This window comes from Myotis daubentonii, chromosome X (genome assembly GCF_963259705.1).
Source record: "Myotis daubentonii chromosome X, mMyoDau2.1, whole genome shotgun sequence".
Lineage (NCBI taxonomy): Eukaryota > Metazoa > Chordata > Mammalia > Chiroptera > Vespertilionidae > Myotis > Myotis daubentonii.
In genome coordinates, this window is record NC_081861.1 from 1378787 (window position 1) to 1396903 (window position 18117).

Here is an 18117-nt window from a genome sequence, read left to right on the forward strand (position 1 = left end):
CTCGTGCCTGAAGTGCGACCTGATTCCCAGCTTCCCTCCCCACCCACCTCTGACCCCTCATTCAGGTAGATGACACAGAAATGATGAGGTTGTTCAGCTGATTCGTGTGGGCGGCTATTGTGTTGACTAGGACAATACGGCTGCAGAACACGGCTCTCTTTTATAGAGTTCACATTTTATTCATCGCTATAAATAACAATTTAATTTTAACAGCACAGCGTTTCCACACTATATTGTACACAACAGGAAAGCTCAAATTCTCCTGTGGATGGGCTGCTTTTGGCAACAAACCTAAGTGCCCACACTCTGCGGGCTGACCTTTGCCTGACCCTCTCTCACGGTACCTCGCCTCCGCGATGAGTAAGCAGGGCAAAGGCATGCATTAAGGTGCTGGGAAAGCCTAAATGGAAGATCTACCTCGATCATGTCCAGTTCAATCTCACTATTTCCTGTGTCTTGCCCAGCATCCCCTACCAAATTATTCAACTGGAACTTACGGAAAGAAATCATGGCCCAGACAAACTCGCTAGTAATATAGCTCATTATCATTTGGCCAAGTCACGTTTCTTAACGAAAAACGTCAGTCGTGTACAACCAGCTGCAAAAACAACACTTTGCCTGGTCTTGCAAAACGAATGGAGACTGTGAGAGGCCCCCCTCCCCCCCAAAACTATTACACTTTCTTCAGTGGTGTGGGTAGAGAGAAAGATTCCAAGTGTACCAATGAGGACAATGTCAAAATTTAGTTCTTGTGTTTTACATGACACTGGCCACCAGTCACCTTGACTGAAAGTCAAGTACAAAAGAATATCAAGAGGACATTATCATATTCCAACTAAGGATAGACATGGTAATTCTTGATTATGGGAAGGCAAACAAAAATTCGTCTAGTAAACATTCTAAGATTACCCACAATATTTGGTATCTATGTGCTCACAAACACTGTTGTGAAGTACAGTGGCCACAGCATTCCAGGCCAAGGATAAAAATTTTCCAGATGAAATGGCACCATTTCAATGGCTAGAAGCACAGCAAACAGCTCCCATGAATTCCTAACTTAGCAGTCCCAAGGTGGACTTTCTGTTGTGGAAGTAAAGGCAGCAAGAATTGGGAGACATGAAGACTATTAATATATATAAAAGCCTAATGTGCAAAGTGTCCCCTCGGGAGTTTGACCAACCAGGAGTTCAATCACTCGCTATGATGTGAGCTGACCACCAGAGGGCAGCGCGGAAGAAAGGAAGGCCCTGGCTGGCAGCCAGCAACCACTAGGGACCCTACCTGTGCACGAATTTCGTGCACTGGGCCTCTAGTAATAGATAATTAAGTTACGCCACTATGTAGTACAGAACAACCAAGGGCACCCCAGTGCAGAATTAGTGAGGAAATGTCACAGAATTGTTAAACAGGCGATCACTGTTACCAAATAGAAGGAAAGGGCACAGTAGTTTATTCTTATTCACAAGTTTCTAATCACCGAGTAATAGTTTGACATCAGGGAGAGGAGTTTGTAGAAAGAAGAGTCAAATGCAAAGACAAAACGAGGTGTTTATCTACGGATTTCAGATGTTTGTAGTCCAGGATTATGGGCAAGGAAACAGCACCAAAGCTTCCATTCGAGCCAGGATCAGAAAACTTTTTTGTAAAGACATGGAAACATCAAACTTTTTGTGTAAAGAGCCGGAAAGTAAATATTTTACACTTTGTGGGCCATATGGTCTCTGCTGGAACTACTCAACTCTGCCCTTGTAGTGTAGAAGCACCCACAGACAATATTTACACAATGAGAGTGGCAGCCTTCCCACAACACTTCATTGACAAAAACAGACAGTGGACCGATTTGGCTCATGGGCCATAACTTCACCAAGCCCTGATCTAGAGTTCTAAGTCAGGGCTCTCTACCTTTAGTGCCTCAGGACCCCTTGGAGAGCTGTTAAAATAGAGATTTCTGGGTCCCATCCTCAGGGCTTTTGATCTGTAGGGTTGGGGTAGAGCCCCAATTGCCCGTATTTCTAACAAGTCCCCAGGTGATGCTGCCACTGGTCAGACTGAGGTCTAGACTTTGAGAGCCGCTGCTCTCGACCTTACTACTAAACAGAAAGGTCAACATTTTAAGTAGCTGCCAAATTTTGGCAACAAAAATTTATTACTTGTAGTAAGTTCTGAACTTCAAAGCTCAAATAAAATGAAATAAGTTAAAGAGAAGCAATGGAAAACATACTGGTCGGGGTGTTTTTTCTTTGCTTTGACTTCAGTGTAAACACTGTCTCTTTAGTAAAATACACACAATTCATCCAAATCTCTCTCTTTTTTAAAAATATATTTTATTGATTTTTCACAGAGAGGAAGGGAGAGAGATAGAAAGTTAGAAACATCGATGAGACAGAAACATTGACCAGCTGCCTCCTGCACACCCCCCCTGGGGATGTGCCCGCAATCCAGGTACATGCCCTTGACCGGAATCGAACCTGGGACCTTTCAGTCCGCAGGCCGACGCTCTATCCACTGAGCCAAACCGGTTTCGGCCATCCAAATCTCTTTATTCAACATTTTCACCTAGCATGTTCTAAGTCCTATAAAGACTTGATAATATTAAGCGCTAGAAATCAAACAAGAAAATAAAATAAGCCCTGACTGGTTTGGCTCAGTGGATAGAGCATCAGCCTGCGGACTGGAGGGTCCTGGGTTCGATTCCCATCAAGGGCATGTACCTTAGTTGTGGGTGCTGTGGGGAGTGTGCAGGAGGCAGCTGATCAATGTTTCTCTCTCATTGATGTTTCTACCTCTCTATCCCTCTCTTTCTCCCTTCCTCTCTGTAAAAAATCAATTAAATATATTTAAAAAAAGAAAAGAAAATCAGTTTTAAACACAAAAGTACATGATTCTTGCAATATCAAAGAAAATTCAATGAAGCCCATTTCTAAGGAGAAGTGCCTGATTTTGATAAAATCAAAATAATAAGACAAATAAGGTAGTTTAAGCCTTTTGAAGAATTGTGTCATTTTATGTTTGTAAGAATCCAATGAGTTAGATAATTTAGCCTTTACTATCCTTTTACAATATGAAAAAACTGAGGAAAACAAACTAAGTAAGGCCTAGATCAGTGATGGCGAACCTATGACACACATGTCAGAGGTGACACGTGAACTCATTTTTTTGGTTAATTTTTCTTTGTTAAATGGCACTTAAATATATAAAATAAATATAAAAAATATAAGTCTTTGTTTTACTATGGTTGCAAAGATCAAAAAATTTCTATATGTGACACGGCACCAGAGTTAAGTTAGGGTTTTTCAAAATGCTGACACGCCGAGCTCAAAAGGTTCGCCATCACTGATATAGATCATTCTTTCCGAGGCTGATCCTAGGGTACCTTTTACTGTTTTCTGAAGCCAATCTGGGAAGAATTTTCATTGAAGTAAGTGGTCTAAATAGATTCCAACATTATCACTTTCCCTCCATTGCAATGTACTGTGATCTAGCAGATGAAATGCTGTTCTGTAAACGTAGGTAATTTAGATTCAGTGCCCAATCCTATCATGGACTCTAAATTTAAGATCTTTCTACCTCATTTTTTTCTTAATCCTCACCTGAGGATACATTATTTTTATTGATTTTAGAGAGAGATGAAGGGATTTTAGAGAGAGAGAAACATAGATGGGACAGAGAAACATTGATTGGTTGCCTCCCTTACATGCTTCCTTACATGAACCCACAACCTAGGTATGTGCCCTGACTGGGAATTGAACCCACAACCTTTTGGTGCATGGGATGATGCTCCCAATGAGCCACCCAACCAGGGTTCTTTCTACCTTATTTTGCTTGCTGTTAAGATGTGGACATAAAAAAATTGGGGGAAATTACACGGCTGTCTCCTAAATCTATATTATGTGGTTTTCCTTGTCTCAGTTTGAAATTTCACATTTTGAACAAGTAATTCATTTGTTGTATGCCCAAATGCAAAGATAAAAGGTGTGATATAAAATTCCCTCTTTTAACATAATTATAATTTAGAAAAGTCTTTTTTCTTTATTATTGAATTCACTGGGATGACACAAACAAATTCTGAAATCTAGAACCTCCAAAAATACTTTTTCCTATGTACATAGGCAATGACAATTTTTAAAAAGCCACAAAGCACTCTAGATAGTCTATGTCTACTACCACAAAACATATTGAGTAAAATGGATGTCAAACATAAAATGAAATCTGAAGAAGTTTTATTTACATACTAGAGGCCCGGTACACGAAATTCATGCACTCGGAGGTGGGGGGGATGGTCCCTTGGCCCAGCCTGTGTCCTCTTAATGCTGCAGTGGAGGTAGGAGAGGCTCCCGCCACCGCCGCTGCACTCGCCAGCTGCAAGCCCGGCTTCTGACTGAGCGGCGCTCCCCCTATGGGAGCTCACTGACCACCAGGGGACAGCTCCTGCATTGAGTGTCTGCCCGCTGGTGGTCAGTGCACGTCATAGCGACCAGTCGTTCTGCCGTTCAGTCAATTTGCATATTAGCCTTTTATTATATAGGATCACACACACACACACATACACACACACACACACACACACCACCCCTAATCGACTATCAGGGGCTCTTGAAGTCATAAGATAGACATGGATAGCACATCACAACTTTCCAATTAGGGATGGAGATTTAGTTGCTGATTTCCCACCTAACTTTACTAAAGCCAACATTTAAAATAATAGTTCATTTCTGACCATTTCTAGTATGTTCTCAGCTCTATTTTCATCCATTCTACAGGCAATAAGCTAGAATGAAGGGAATAATTGTTTTCAGGAACTCCGCATTCATGCTGCCTCCAGTCAACTTAGAAGAATTTTGATGGTTTTCTTCCTTTTAACCTAGGATCAAAAAGAGAATCCAAAAGCAGTTTTTCAAAAGAAAGAAAAATATTAAATGTATAGCACTTTCCTATTTGACAGTGAAAACAGTTCCGTGGACCAGTCTCAATGTGTTTACATTTTGCAGAAACAATTTACTCACTATAGGGCTACTCCGACCTCAAAGAACATCCCAACTGCGAGGGTAAACAATAAGCTCCAGTTTCAGTTTTAATCTACAAGATCAGCAAACTATATCCAAGGGCCAAATCTAGTCCTGCCACCTGCTTTTGTAAATAAAGTTTTACTGGGACACAGCCACGCTCGCTTTTCTCACCTGCTACAAAGGCAGAGTTGACTAGCTGTGACGGATGCTATATGGCCCACTAAACCCTAACATGTTTACGGATAGTTTGCCAAGTCTTCCTCTAAAATATTAAAAAAATATACCACATGATCTCACTCATTTTTGGAATATAATGAACGACATAAACTGATGAACAAAAACAGATCCAGAGACAGAGAAGCATCTATCAGACCGTCAAACCTCAGAGGGAAGGCAGGGGAGGGTGGGGGTAAGGGGGCGGAGATCAACCAAATGACCTGTATGCATGCATATAAGCCTAACCAATGGACACAGACACTGGGGGGGGGGGGCGGTGAGGGCATGAGTGGGGCAGTGTGTGTGTGGGGGGGGGGGGATGGGGCGATAAGGACACATATGTAATACCTTAATCAATAAAACAAATTTTTTTAAATACCTAAAATTGTTGAAAATCACTACAAATAGGGCCATGAGATAAAAGGAGGGCCAACGCCCTAACTGGTTTGGCTCAGTGGATGGAGCGTCAGCCTGCGGACTCAAGGGTCCCAGGTTCAATTCCAGTCAAGGTCATGTACCTTGGTTGCGGGCACATACCCAGTAGGGAGTGTGCAGGAGGCAGCTGACCAATGTTTCTAACTCTGTATCTCTCTCCCTTCCTCTCTGTAAAAAATCAATAAAAATAAAAAATAAAAAAAGTGAAATGGATTCTATCCTGAAAAAAAAAAAAAGCACAGGCCAACAACATAACTTTGCTCTAGTTGCTGTCCCATTTATGCGTGGAACAGACTCTATAGGCAAACTCTGATAGAACTCACCTGACTAAAAGCATTTGGACCCTCATACACAGTAGCTGGAAGCACAAAATGGTGCAGCCACTGTGGAAAACAGTCTGGGATTCCTCAAAAAGTGACAATGTGACCAAGCAATTCTACTCCAAGGTATATACCCAAGAGAAAAACATATGCCCATGCAAAAACGTGTACAGGAATGTGCAGAGCAAGGTTATTTAGGATAGGCCAAAGTTGAGAACCACTCAAATATCCCACCAACTTATCAACAAATGTGATAGACCCACACATTGGAGTACTATTGGGTCTTAAAAAAGTATGAAGTACTGACACACCTACAACATGAATGAGCCTTTGAAGATGTGATGCTTAGAGGAAAAGATAGCCACTAAAGACCACAGATTTATAGTTCCACTTGCCATAAAAGTGTCGTAGAACAGTGTCGTAAAGCAGTGTCGCAGAGCAGGTGTTGAGATGGGTCACATATACTCCCAGGTGTGAATCCCCATGCTGCCACTTATTATTGCCACTTCCCCAGGGTAAATTCCTCATCTCCCCTTTCCTCAGTTTTCTCATCTGTAAAACGGGGAGGGGTGACTGCCTCAAAAGGAAGGGTTGTGGCCAAGGTTAAGTTAGAAAAATATAAAAATTTTAACACCTTGTCCAACATATAATGAACACCGAAGCCATAGAACTTCAAAACCAAAAAAAAAAAAAAAAAATCAAAGAATTCCTAAAGTTTTACCTGAAAACTTTAATTTTGTACTTATTATACTATTGCCGTTGTCACTAAAACTAATATAGGAGCTGTGAACCTAAAACTGTTCTAAAAGTGAGGTTTATTAATTAAAAAACAAAATAGGATAAACATTTTTTAGAAAACTTTTGAAAGATTTATTTTCTCTACCTGTATTCCTCTACTCCTCTTTCTAAATTAGGAAACAGGCCTCAAAACATTAAATGAGTTACTCAAGAAGGCCACCAAATCATTTCAGCCTCACATCCTCTGCAAAGATTTCCCCAACTTCCTTCTACGGGGTGACCATAGTTTATGGATCACCCACTTAACACACTCCTTCAACAACTCCCGAGTACTTACCATGTGTCAGTTATCAAGTTATGTTGAGGATACTAGGTGACAAATCAGATATGGCCCTGGCTTCACAGGACTTAAGGTCTAGTTACATTAGATATGAACTATTTGTCAACTTCTCCCATTGACAGAGAAATTCTTGAGGCTAGATAATAAGTATTCGGTGAACAATAATATTAATGGCAATGAAAATAACCACCTTTTGACATTTTATATAGACCATGTTATATTCAATTCTCACAACACCTCTTCAAGATATATACTATCACCCTCATTTTACAGATAAAGAAACAGGCACAGGGAGGTTAAGTAACTCGCCCAGGGCCACACAGCTAGAAATGGATGCATAAATGAACAAATACATGAAAACACCACCAACAATTTCATGCACAGGGTAGAAAAGGATGTTCATTTCAGCATATCATTTATGTAATAGAGCCTGTGCTTTAAGTGCTGAGAAAGTGCACATTTGGAAATTGTTGAAACTTAGCTACATAGCTGCCAAAAGTAATTTGAGTATCTCAGAGACATTCTAGAAATAAAAAAGACTTATGCTGTGCCTTATAATTACAGATCCATGCAAATGGCCTGTGAAGGAGCTACCATCTTATCTAATAAAGATGGAATATGCAAATTGACCATCACTGCACAACAAAGATAGCATTGCCCACAGCCAATAAGGAGGGAATATGCAAATTGATGCGACAAAGATGGCAGCGGCTGGGCCGGGAAGCTCTGGGCGTTCTGCCCTGCCCCGGCTGCTCTGGGCCTCTGGGCAGTGCGTGAAGATGGAAGGTGGCTACGGGCCGGAGCAAAGGTGGTGCTGGCAGCAAGGGGAAGGAAGGCCTATTCTTGCACAAATCTTCATGCATGGGGCCTCTAGTTCTTTCAATAAATAAGGAGAAAATGGCCACGCTGTGCCCAAAGGTTACCAGGTCGCATTGTAGGGGGCTGACTTACAAGCAAATATTTGAGGAAGGTACAAACCAAGGACAAGCAGAAAGGTCCCAAATCGATGCAGTTTCCTAAAAACACGAAGCCGATTCTACAAACCATAGTGGCATAGTGGTAATCTGCACATCATAGCAGGCCTAGAGGCCTCTGAAAGCAAGTAACATCGAGAGAGTTTTAAAACAACATTAAATCTGCATATGGGCCAAGGGCAGTGATGGCGAACCTCTGACACGCAAACTCATTTTTTTGGTTGATTTTTCTTTGTTAAATGGCACTTAAATATATAAAATAAATATCAAAAATATAAGTCTTTGTTTTACTATGGTTGCAAAGATCAAAAAATTTCTATATGTGACACGGCACCAGAGTTAATTTAGGGTTTTTCAAAATGCTGACACGCCGAGCTCAAACGGTTCGCCATCACTGGCCCAGGGTAATACTTTCATCATGTATTAAAATCTTCCCAAATACTCTAAACTCGGGGTTAAAATGAAAAGCCTGATCCATACTCAACAGAATCTATACTTGAAATGATTAAACTACACCAAAAGAGGGGGGGACAATCATCACTCCTACCTGCAAATATTCCAAGCGAAAATAAGTGTATGAAAAGAAATAAAAAAGATTGAACAAAGAACGTGCAACAGCCCAGCAAGAGAAAACAAGATCTGAAATGAAATAATATGCGCTCAGATTTTAAAAGTCGGTTTAGGTGCAATAAAGTCATAAATTCTGATTGTGAATGGATGTGAACGTATCCATATCCACAAAGTCCATGAACATTTCCTTGGGGGCAGGGAGGGGAGGATGTGAAAGGGGAAGAGAGTACTACACTTATTCAATGGGGACCAACAACCCCGAGGCGAGAAGAATTCTGTCCCCTATGGGGAAGAATGAAAAAAAATAACCAGGTTTGACAAATATCAACAACTTAAAGCATCTAAAATGCTCTTTGTCATATCATTAAAGGTTTCTATTTCATTGAAATTAGATGTTTAAACAAAAAGAAAGAAAAAAGAAAGTTATGCACCAAGTTCTGGAATCATAAAAACCTAATCTTGGGAAAACTAAATGGTTTTACCTAAAAGTCAGCTATGACAATGTGCACAACACAATTATAGTGAAGAAAATAATCTACTCTTTTTAAAACCCGAAATATGTTGGTGTTGAGACAATATACTCCCAAAATCCATAGAAATGAAGCTAGATCTTTGCTTTTTAGTCACACCATAAACTGAATATTAAATATTACATTTATCTCGATAGACAAGCCTTTTCTTGGTCCTCAGTCAGGGAGTGCTGGCATTTTACATGACTGCTCCTCCCCACTTTCTGTGATGCTGAGCTATCTTGATTCTTCTAACTCTGTGAGTTATACTCCAAACCACAATCCCCCAGCTCAGTCAACCCCAAGAACTCATTCCTTCCTGGTTTCACTTCCACACAGATGACTCCCAAATAGTCACTGTCATTCCAGATCTTTCTCTCAAACTCCAGGCAGGCATTTCCAATTCAAAGCGCCAATCCCGCCCGGCCGGTGTGGACCAGGAGGCCAGTCAGGGGTCGATTCCCAGTCGGTCAAGGCACATGCCCAGGTTGCGGGCTCGATCCTCATCTGGGGCGTGCAGGTGGCAGCCAATCAATGATTCTCATTTCTCTCTCTCCTGTTCCCTTCCTGTCTGAAATCAATACAAATATATTTAAAAACAAAAATTTAAAAAAGTACCAACCCACACCATGGAATGGCGGGCAGCAGTTTAAGAGGAGGCAGAGTGAGATATATAGATGGTTATGGAAAGGTCATCAAATATACTATTTTCCAATAGAAAACGAGCACTTCCGTATAGTGTACAGATATGATCCCATTCTATTTTTTAAACAATCCTTACACAGGTATGCAAGAACGGGATAATGGTTACCCCTGGAGAATGGGACTACAGATGGTGGGAGAATGGAGAGAGACTTGCCATTTACCTTCATATCATCTATATTTTTAAGTCATTTTTATAATTTATTTCATCAAAACGAGCTAATCAGTAAAAAGAAAGAATAGAAAAAGAGTCCAATAGCTTTAGCAATGAAATCTTCCTGGGATAGCAAGTCAGCTTCTTCCCATACTGACTTGGGCTCTATGAGCAAAATCCTACTGCAGTACCCCGATAGCCATCAGGTAATTACTTTTTGCTCAGTTGGAAGAGGGGATACCAAGAGACCGGGGAGCCCCAGGCAAGAATGAATGCGGAGCAGGTCGCACAGCACCTTGAACCTGTAGCATGAACCCAGAGCCACTGTTGCAATTCAGTCGCTTGATTACTTAGGTGTGCGGGGCGGGCCAGCTGAGATGCTCCCAGCTCTGCAGCTGTGGTTCAACGTGGCTTTCAGAGCCAGAGAGAGCCATTTCGGTGTTTTTATACCAGGACTAGAGGCCAGATGCACGAAATTCGTGCAAGGGGCTCAGCCCTCGCAGCCCTGACTGCCTTTGGCCCTCACAGCCCCGGCTTCGTCCGGATGGTTGTTCCACTGTTTGGCTGTTTGGTCGATTTGCATATTATGCTTTTATTATTATAGATATTGGAAGAACCACCCCGCCCCATTCCCAACAAACACCTACCTCCGAAACCTCATTACTTCTGACCTGGCAAGTTAGGACTAATTCAGGGGAATGCAGAGGACAAACTCAGATTATGAAAGGGGTAGAGAAAGTTCCAAAACAAATGATATTTGGGATGAATGGCCACGATTCTGTGTTGCCGTTGCTGAACAATGCATAGACTTACTACTTTGGAGACAGGTGCTGATATGTCTTTAAAGAGAAAGACCAAAAGGAAAATGGGATTGATGAAACAATGAACAATAGTATGGATCCTCTACTGAAGAGGTAAGAAATTTAACTAGAAAGTCAAACAATTAAAATTTGCAGGAAATAATCTCTGAAGACATGTGCCTATAAGGAAATCCAACGCAGCAGGAAATCAATGGATTTCAGAACCAGTTGGCATTTCATGTGATCTTGGGCAAGTTACTCACACATCTCTGAATCTCAGTTATCTATACCCATAATAGACAAATATGTAAATTGACTGTCCCTCCATGACGACCACAGTCAATCAGGAGTGAGTATGCAAATTAACCCGACAAAGATGGTGAGCCTGTGGGTAGCGGGTGCCGCCACGCCCCCAGCCGCTCTGGGCCTCTGGGCAGAGGGCGGAAGGCGGCTCCGAGCCGGAGCGAAGGTGGTGCTGGCAGCCGGGGAAGGAAGGCGTATTCTTGCATGAATCTTCGTGCATTGGGCCTCTAGTTTTTCTATAAAACGGGTACAAGTAGAGGAGAGAATACATGTAAAACACTTAACATGAGAAGGCATACATGTCAATTCCCGTTACGAAATAGGCATTGTTATAAAAATGTTTTTCTTTTAAACAATCTTATGTCAAAGTCCCTTTGAACTGTGCTTCTGCCACATCTAAAATGTGAAAACAATTATGAAAATGCACTAATTCAAGAACAACCTCAAACAGTAAGGTAGACTTGCTTCTTTAACTTCTTGAGTAGAGTTACAACTGGAGGTGGCAAAAGAATTTTCAATTAAGGAAAATATCCAGGAAATAACTTAAGTTTGCCAGGTGACACTGTTGCAGATACCAGGGGAAAATGGAGGAGAGTGAACTGCATATGTCAAGGGTGCAGACGTATGTCAGTCATGGAAGGTAAAGGAGTCACAGGAAGTTTGTATGAAGTTAACATGTAAACCACACTTCCAGAAACCCCAAGGCCTCAGGCAGTCTCATCATGAGACTCAGAGAAAGATGTGCAAATGCAGGAAACAACTGAGTTCCATCCCAAATGGTCCCAGACAAATTCCATCACCAGGATCAACACTGCTGACGGACTTCCCATAAGCCTGCTGTGTTTAGGGACCCACCCTATGTGTAACAGGCTTTTCCTCTGTGGAACATCCATGTCACCCCACCGCTTGGATTCTCTGGGCCACCAGGTCAGGTGGTGGTTGTGTTTCTTTTACGTTGTTATAGGATTGTCACTTGGTCGAGCACTTCTTTCTGGAATAGCTACTCATGTCTGGACAATTGCTAGTTCTTTCAGGCTCACACTTGACCTTTTCTTAACATTAAAAACTAGTTCACTTCCAATGTCTAAATAAGGTTTCCAGGAAAGATGTTCCAATGTAATGTAATACCCCCCCATTGTCATGGTAATAGGAAACCAAATCGGCGGGCCAATCAATATATGTGAAAGCCTTAGTAATCAGTACAAATAGAAAAGCTGAATTTTTCTCTAAGTTACATTTCATCTTATTAACCCAGTATTTACATAAAGGCTGCATTTAACTCAATTCTCTGGTAAAGAGCATTATTGGAACCACAAGTGTGGACTTTAAAGTCTGTGCCACCTCCCTCCCCGCCAAATGTATATATACTTGAACAGCTAATAGTTCAATTTTGAAAAAGAAATATATTTTAATAAACACTGCCTTTATAATCATTCAAAGTGCCCGTATACATTTTGGGGGACACCCTATATATAAGCAACTTAACCATACTCTTGTGTACTGGTATGCACAAACACAATCCATATTAAATTGATAACTCTCTTAATATGAAATTGAGGCATTCTAGTGGCTACCCCGCATCCACTGTTATTGAAGCAATCCTTGTCCTGCGTTGTTCCAAACATCCATCACCATGCTATCATCAGATGAGTGTCATGAATCTATGTGAATCTTGAAAGACCGAGGAAATCAAAGCCGAACACGGGCTCACACAAAATTCTTCCACAACAATCTCAGTATCACAGCCCAGAGGAAAGAAAATCCACGGTTTCCTCCTTGGGCTTCAGTGCCTCCCCCTCCTCCCTTCCCCCCCCCCCAAAAAAAACCACACACGTTCATTCTACTTTTTAAAAGCCAGACCCCAAATATTACAAACGCAAAACAATGCCTGTCAATTGTAGCCGCTCATTAGAAGCATTTAGAGAGCTTTACAGAATTATCAGTGACCAGACCCCATTCCTGGGATCCTGATTTCATTGCTCTGACACAGGGCCATGGATCTGTCTCAAAAGCTCCCCTGGCGATTCTAACATGCAGCCAGGTGGAGAACCACTCCTTTAAAGCAATACAGCCTTTCCCACAGTAATTGCTGGGAGGTTGATAAATAGGCTTCTGGCCTTTTAACGAGATTTTACTAAAAGGGCTCAATTCATTCCATAGCTAATGAAGGACGGTTACCTTGCAGGGATGGGGGTAAGTAATGGAGAAAGATATGCTCCCTGCCCTCAGGAAGCACCCTGTTAACTGGGGAGGGAGAGCCATAAATAAGTAACTGTAATTAAATATGATGAGAACTCTTGAGGTGTAAGCAAATACAGCCGGCTTCACAAACACAGCAGGCCATCCCCAGACAGGGCCACGCTGCAGGGTCCTCATTTGATCATGTGTCCTCCCAAAGCATGGAAGTAAGAAGGTGCAGGTTACTGAACCCACAGGCACACATTCAGCCCACGCGAGATGAAGACAGGGTGCAACTTGCTACTCTTCTCTTCCACGAAAACTCCTGGCCTCTGAAGGCAGTCATGTCTATGTTTTCATTTGGATGAATCATCTTCCAATTTCCTTCCCGCAATATCACCGATGGTATACTTACCTGTAAAACCAGAAATCTGCCAAAGATGAAGTAGGCCAGCGGTTCTCAACCTGTGGGTCGCGACCCCTTTGGGGGTCAAACGACCCTTTCACAGGGATCGCCTAAGACCATTGGAAAACACATATATAATTACATATTGTTTTTGTGATTAATCACTATGCTTTAATTATGTTCAATTTGTAAAAATGAAATTGGGGGTCACCACAACATGAGGATCTGTATTAAAGGGTCGCGGCATTAGGAAGGTTGAGAACCACTGAAGTAGAGGGTCATGAAAAACATTAGCCAGTTACCTATATTTGCATAACACCTTCCGTTTCCGGTAATTTGCTAAGACAAAGTTCTGGGACTACAATAAGGTCCCATCGTTGGAGATCTGTTTCAGTTGTTGAAAGATGTTACGTAGGAAAATGTTATGGAAACAAGAGGCGTTCAAAGGATCCTTTGTAAAACTTTCAAAAAATCAGAAACATGGGAAATATTTTAAATCTTTTTAAAAAAAGAGGTAACATCTTTTCAATATTCATAAGGAATCAGGCACGTGATTCCTTTAAAGAGAGTGGATGAGCGTGTGAGGTAGGAGAGTGAGTGGGTGGTCAGCTGATCTTGAAAAGTACAATCTAGCATCTCCATGAAAATTTAAACCTATTATGACCCGGGGGTCAAAACCGACTTGTTGTACTAATTTGGCATAAAAGAAGATCACAATCCCAGAGAACTTGGATAGAGATCAGCACAAAGCTTTTCAGTGCAAATGAACACGTTCAAGGCATTTCTGCTTATATCCAAAGTGGAACAAATTCTAAGTTAAAGTGTATTCTGTCGAGGCTCCCGCAAGAAAATCTCAAGTGAATTTCGAGTCCCAGATCAATATATGCTGAGATGATTTAAGGGAGAAACCTTCAACCTTTACCCAGGACAGGAACACTAGCATTACACTCTTTCCACGAAGGTTCCCCTGAACTCATTACTGCGTGGAATGACATAAGTGGCACTAACCAAGTCAGATTTTGTAGGATCTGAATGAGATTTCACATGCACCGTAGTTAAGGGAGTCACAGAATACCCGAGACTCTCCCTCCTCATGCAGCGTGGAAGCAACAGAAGCGATGAATTCAGTCCTATCAGAAGTGTTTCCTGAGAATATTCTATCAATTACAAGTCAGCAGAATATTGATTGCGCTAATGTGGTGCTGACCACTTTTTTTCCATATCCAAAGAGCGATACCATCACTCTCCCAGACCCTAAGGAATCAGGACTAGTAACTAGCATTGATTTAATGATGGCTATATTCCGTCATCGCAATATAAATAACATCGTAACCTCACAGTTTCCAATTATGACTTGGCTGGCTCATTTAAACCAAATATAACTAAGATATGACAAACAATATTTACCCCCCACACACACACACAATCATTTGGGGGCTTTGGGGAAATACCTAATTCACACCCCTACTGGGTGTTAAAAATGAAGAAACTGGGGTTTGTTTTTTCCATTTGCCTCTCTAGAATTGTGCTGTTCACACAGGGCTACTGAGCACTTTACATGTGGCCAGTCCAGCCGAGAAACTGAATTTTGCATTTTATTTAGTTTTGATTCATTTAAATTTAAATTTAGAAAGAGATAGTTGATTCCGTTATTGGAAAACTTTTAGGTATGCTTGGAACTTGGGTATGTGCCTCTACTTCTGCAAATGCAAATTTTATGAAAACTAAATTCAGGTCAAATTTTTCCCCTGCAAATGTAGCGGAGTGTCCGCATGGAGATGTTGTTAGTGTAAAATACACATTGGCTTTCACAGACCGAGTACGAAGGGAAAGGCTGTAAAATATCTCATTAATAATTTCTCTCCCGATTACATGTTGAAATGATCGTAGTCTGCATCTATGGGGCGCAAGACAATATTTTATTAAAAGTCCCGGCACCTATGTGCTTATCATCTTCTCAAGGTGGCTTTTAGAAAACGCACACATGGAAACTGACATGTAAAATGACATCCATGGCTCCCCTCTCTCCCTCTCGGACAGCGCTGGCTCTAGGGCACTTCCGCCATCACTTCGTGGGAGCACATCTGGATTTTCTAATCCCCAGGCCGGTTGTGAAGAAACAATAGGGCAAGGAGGAACATGTCGCCTTATCAACTGAGTCTGAGCAAAGTGTGGAGCAAGCTCTCCCCGCAATCACCAGGTGAGGCAACGCCGTCATCCCTCAACATGCAAAGGGGAAAGATGAGTTATCAGCACTTACATGGCAATCCAGCGCTGCAGACAACTTCAAAGAGCCAACTGCCCTAAGGTCTCGCTTTCATTTCCCAACTGCAGACCTGACAATAGCCGACAGAGCCCCACTTCCCAAGAGGCAATGGTAGCTATGGAGCAAGCCACGAAGAAGCTAAAAATCGCCCCTCAGTCTGATCTCCTCAACTTCCAAAGCCACGGACGACACACGGAACTAGGAAATGAACTTCAGATTGCCAAGCGCTTCCCTCCCGGGCAGATTAGCAGGCTCGTGCACTCGGCCGAGTGTTTGACAAGAATGAAAAGGAAACTAGTGAAAAACACATTTAGGGGATGGACAATTAGAGGAGGAACGGCAGATTGAATTCTCCAGCAGCACGGGGATGAATCCGATTCCCTGCCTGGCCCTGGTGCCATGACACGGCACGGATGAAAGGATGAGCGTCTGCCCTGTCAGTTCTGTCTTCCAGCCTCGCTTGGTGACTCAAAGCGGACGGCTCTGCCACGCTCGCCACCAGCCCGGCAGTCGAGGGAGCCGCGAACCCTGATTTCCCAGGCATTGCATAACGAGGCGTTCACCATTCCGACCCCCCAACTCTTTCCACGTTGGTCGACACCAGGTGAGGGATTTGCTCCCACGGAAAGCACCCGGTCTTAAAGGACCCCCCGCCCCCCGCCATCCGTGCATGGGGCGCACACAAAGGCATCTATCTAATATCCCGCACAATAGACACACACCCCGCAATTAAAACCCCTGGACGCTCTCTCTCTCGCTCGCCGATCCCAGCCAGCTGCTCTTTTCGTCCCCGGTCCACACGCCAGGTAACAATAACCCCAACTGTTCCCGGGGAGCAACTACACAATCGCTCGGGCCACGTCCCCGGGCAGCCGGCGGGGAACATGCAGACAGCGGCGGGCAGCCGGCTCCACGCCTCGTGGGCTGGCCGTTCTGGGCTCGGGGGCCGCCGAGCGCCGGGAGCCCCCCAGCCCCCGCCCGGCAGGAGGTCCGGGGACCGTCTGGAGAGACTCGGGGTGCGCCGGACCGGGGCGGGGGAGGGGCCGCAGGGCAGGGGTCGGGCCCGGCGCGGGATCGGGTGCGGCCGGCCCCGGGCATCCCCGCCGGGCATTTTCCCACCCGCCCGCTCCCTCGCGGAGACTCACTTGCCGATCACCTCGCACAGCTCGTACACATCCTCGAACAGCACGTCGTCGTCGGCCATGGTCCGGGGGGGACAGTGGCCGCAGCGTGGAGGGCTCCGCAAACGGGGGTGGGGGCGCCCACGAGCTCAGTGCCCGGCCCCGGGATCGCCTCCTCCCCTCGGGACGCGCGAGCCCTCGGTGCTGAGGACGCTCGAGCGGGGCGGCGAGGCCCGGGGACTGCGGCGCCTTCCTCTGCGGGCGACCGCCCCGGCGCGGCGCGGGCGGCGGGGCCGGGAGCGAGGGCGGCCCGGGCCCGGCGCCGCCCGCCCGCCCGCGGCTCCTCGCGCTGCTCGGGCCGCGCTGCCCGGCGTGCGGCTCCTCGGGGACCGCGCGGCGCCGCGATCTGCTCTCCGCCCGTCCGCCCCGCGCGGGGCCGCGAGGCCGCGAGCGCTCCCTCGGCGAGGCCGGCTCCGGCGCGGCGCGGGGCGGCTCTGCCGATCGGGGGTGGGGGGGCCGCGGCGGGACCACGGAGGGACGATCGCCGCTCGGGGAGGAGGTGGCGGCGGCAGCTCCGCGCCGGGGACCAGGAGGCGGCGGCAGAGACGCTCCCTCCTCCGCCTCCGCCCGCCGCCGCCCGCCGGGGAGTGGGAGGGGGCGGCGCGGGACTGGCTGGCCGTGCGGGCGGGAGCCGCGGCCGCCGCCTTCGGCTCCTCCCCCTCCGCCGCCTGGGCCGCGGACCCGCTCGCCGGCCTCGCGCACCCGCCCGGCGCACCCCCGCCCGCCTCCCGCTCCGGCCGCGCGGCCTCGGGCCCCGCAGGCCCCGCCCACTCCCGCCCGTCGGGCGGCGCGGGCCGCGGGAAGGGGGCCGGGGGCTGAGGGCGCATGCGCGCGCCGCCCGACACGTCACGGCGATCGGGCGGGCGCCGGGGATCGGGGCGGGGTGGGGGGAGGGGGCCGGGCCCTCGGGGCGCGCGGGCGGCCGCCGCTGAGGTGGGGGCCGCTCGGGGTCGTCACCTCCGCCCCCGAGCCGGGCCGCGCGCGCGGGGCCGGGGACAAAAGGTCCGGGGCCGGGCGCA

At 45.4% G+C, this 18117-nt stretch overlaps 1 protein-coding gene across 11 annotated transcripts in view; it reads right to left on the bottom strand.

The window, feature by feature from the left end:
- The window catches only part of CASK (calcium/calmodulin dependent serine protein kinase), a 277352-nt gene extending 259750 nt beyond the window's left edge, over positions 1-17602 (bottom strand). For 4 of the 11 annotated variants that reach the window (XM_059679512.1, XM_059679510.1, XM_059679511.1 and 1 more), the window contains exon 1: positions 17063-17444. In XM_059679512.1, coding sequence (XP_059535495.1) covers positions 17063-17121 — 59 coding nt within the window. In that variant the 5' untranslated portion in view covers positions 17122-17444. Of the gene's footprint in view, positions 1-17062 lie in introns of all 11 variants that reach the window. The other 7 variants (XM_059679506.1, XM_059679505.1, XM_059679502.1 and 4 more) reach the window with 6 other exon arrangements.
- Positions 17603-18117: the final 515 nt, after the last annotated feature.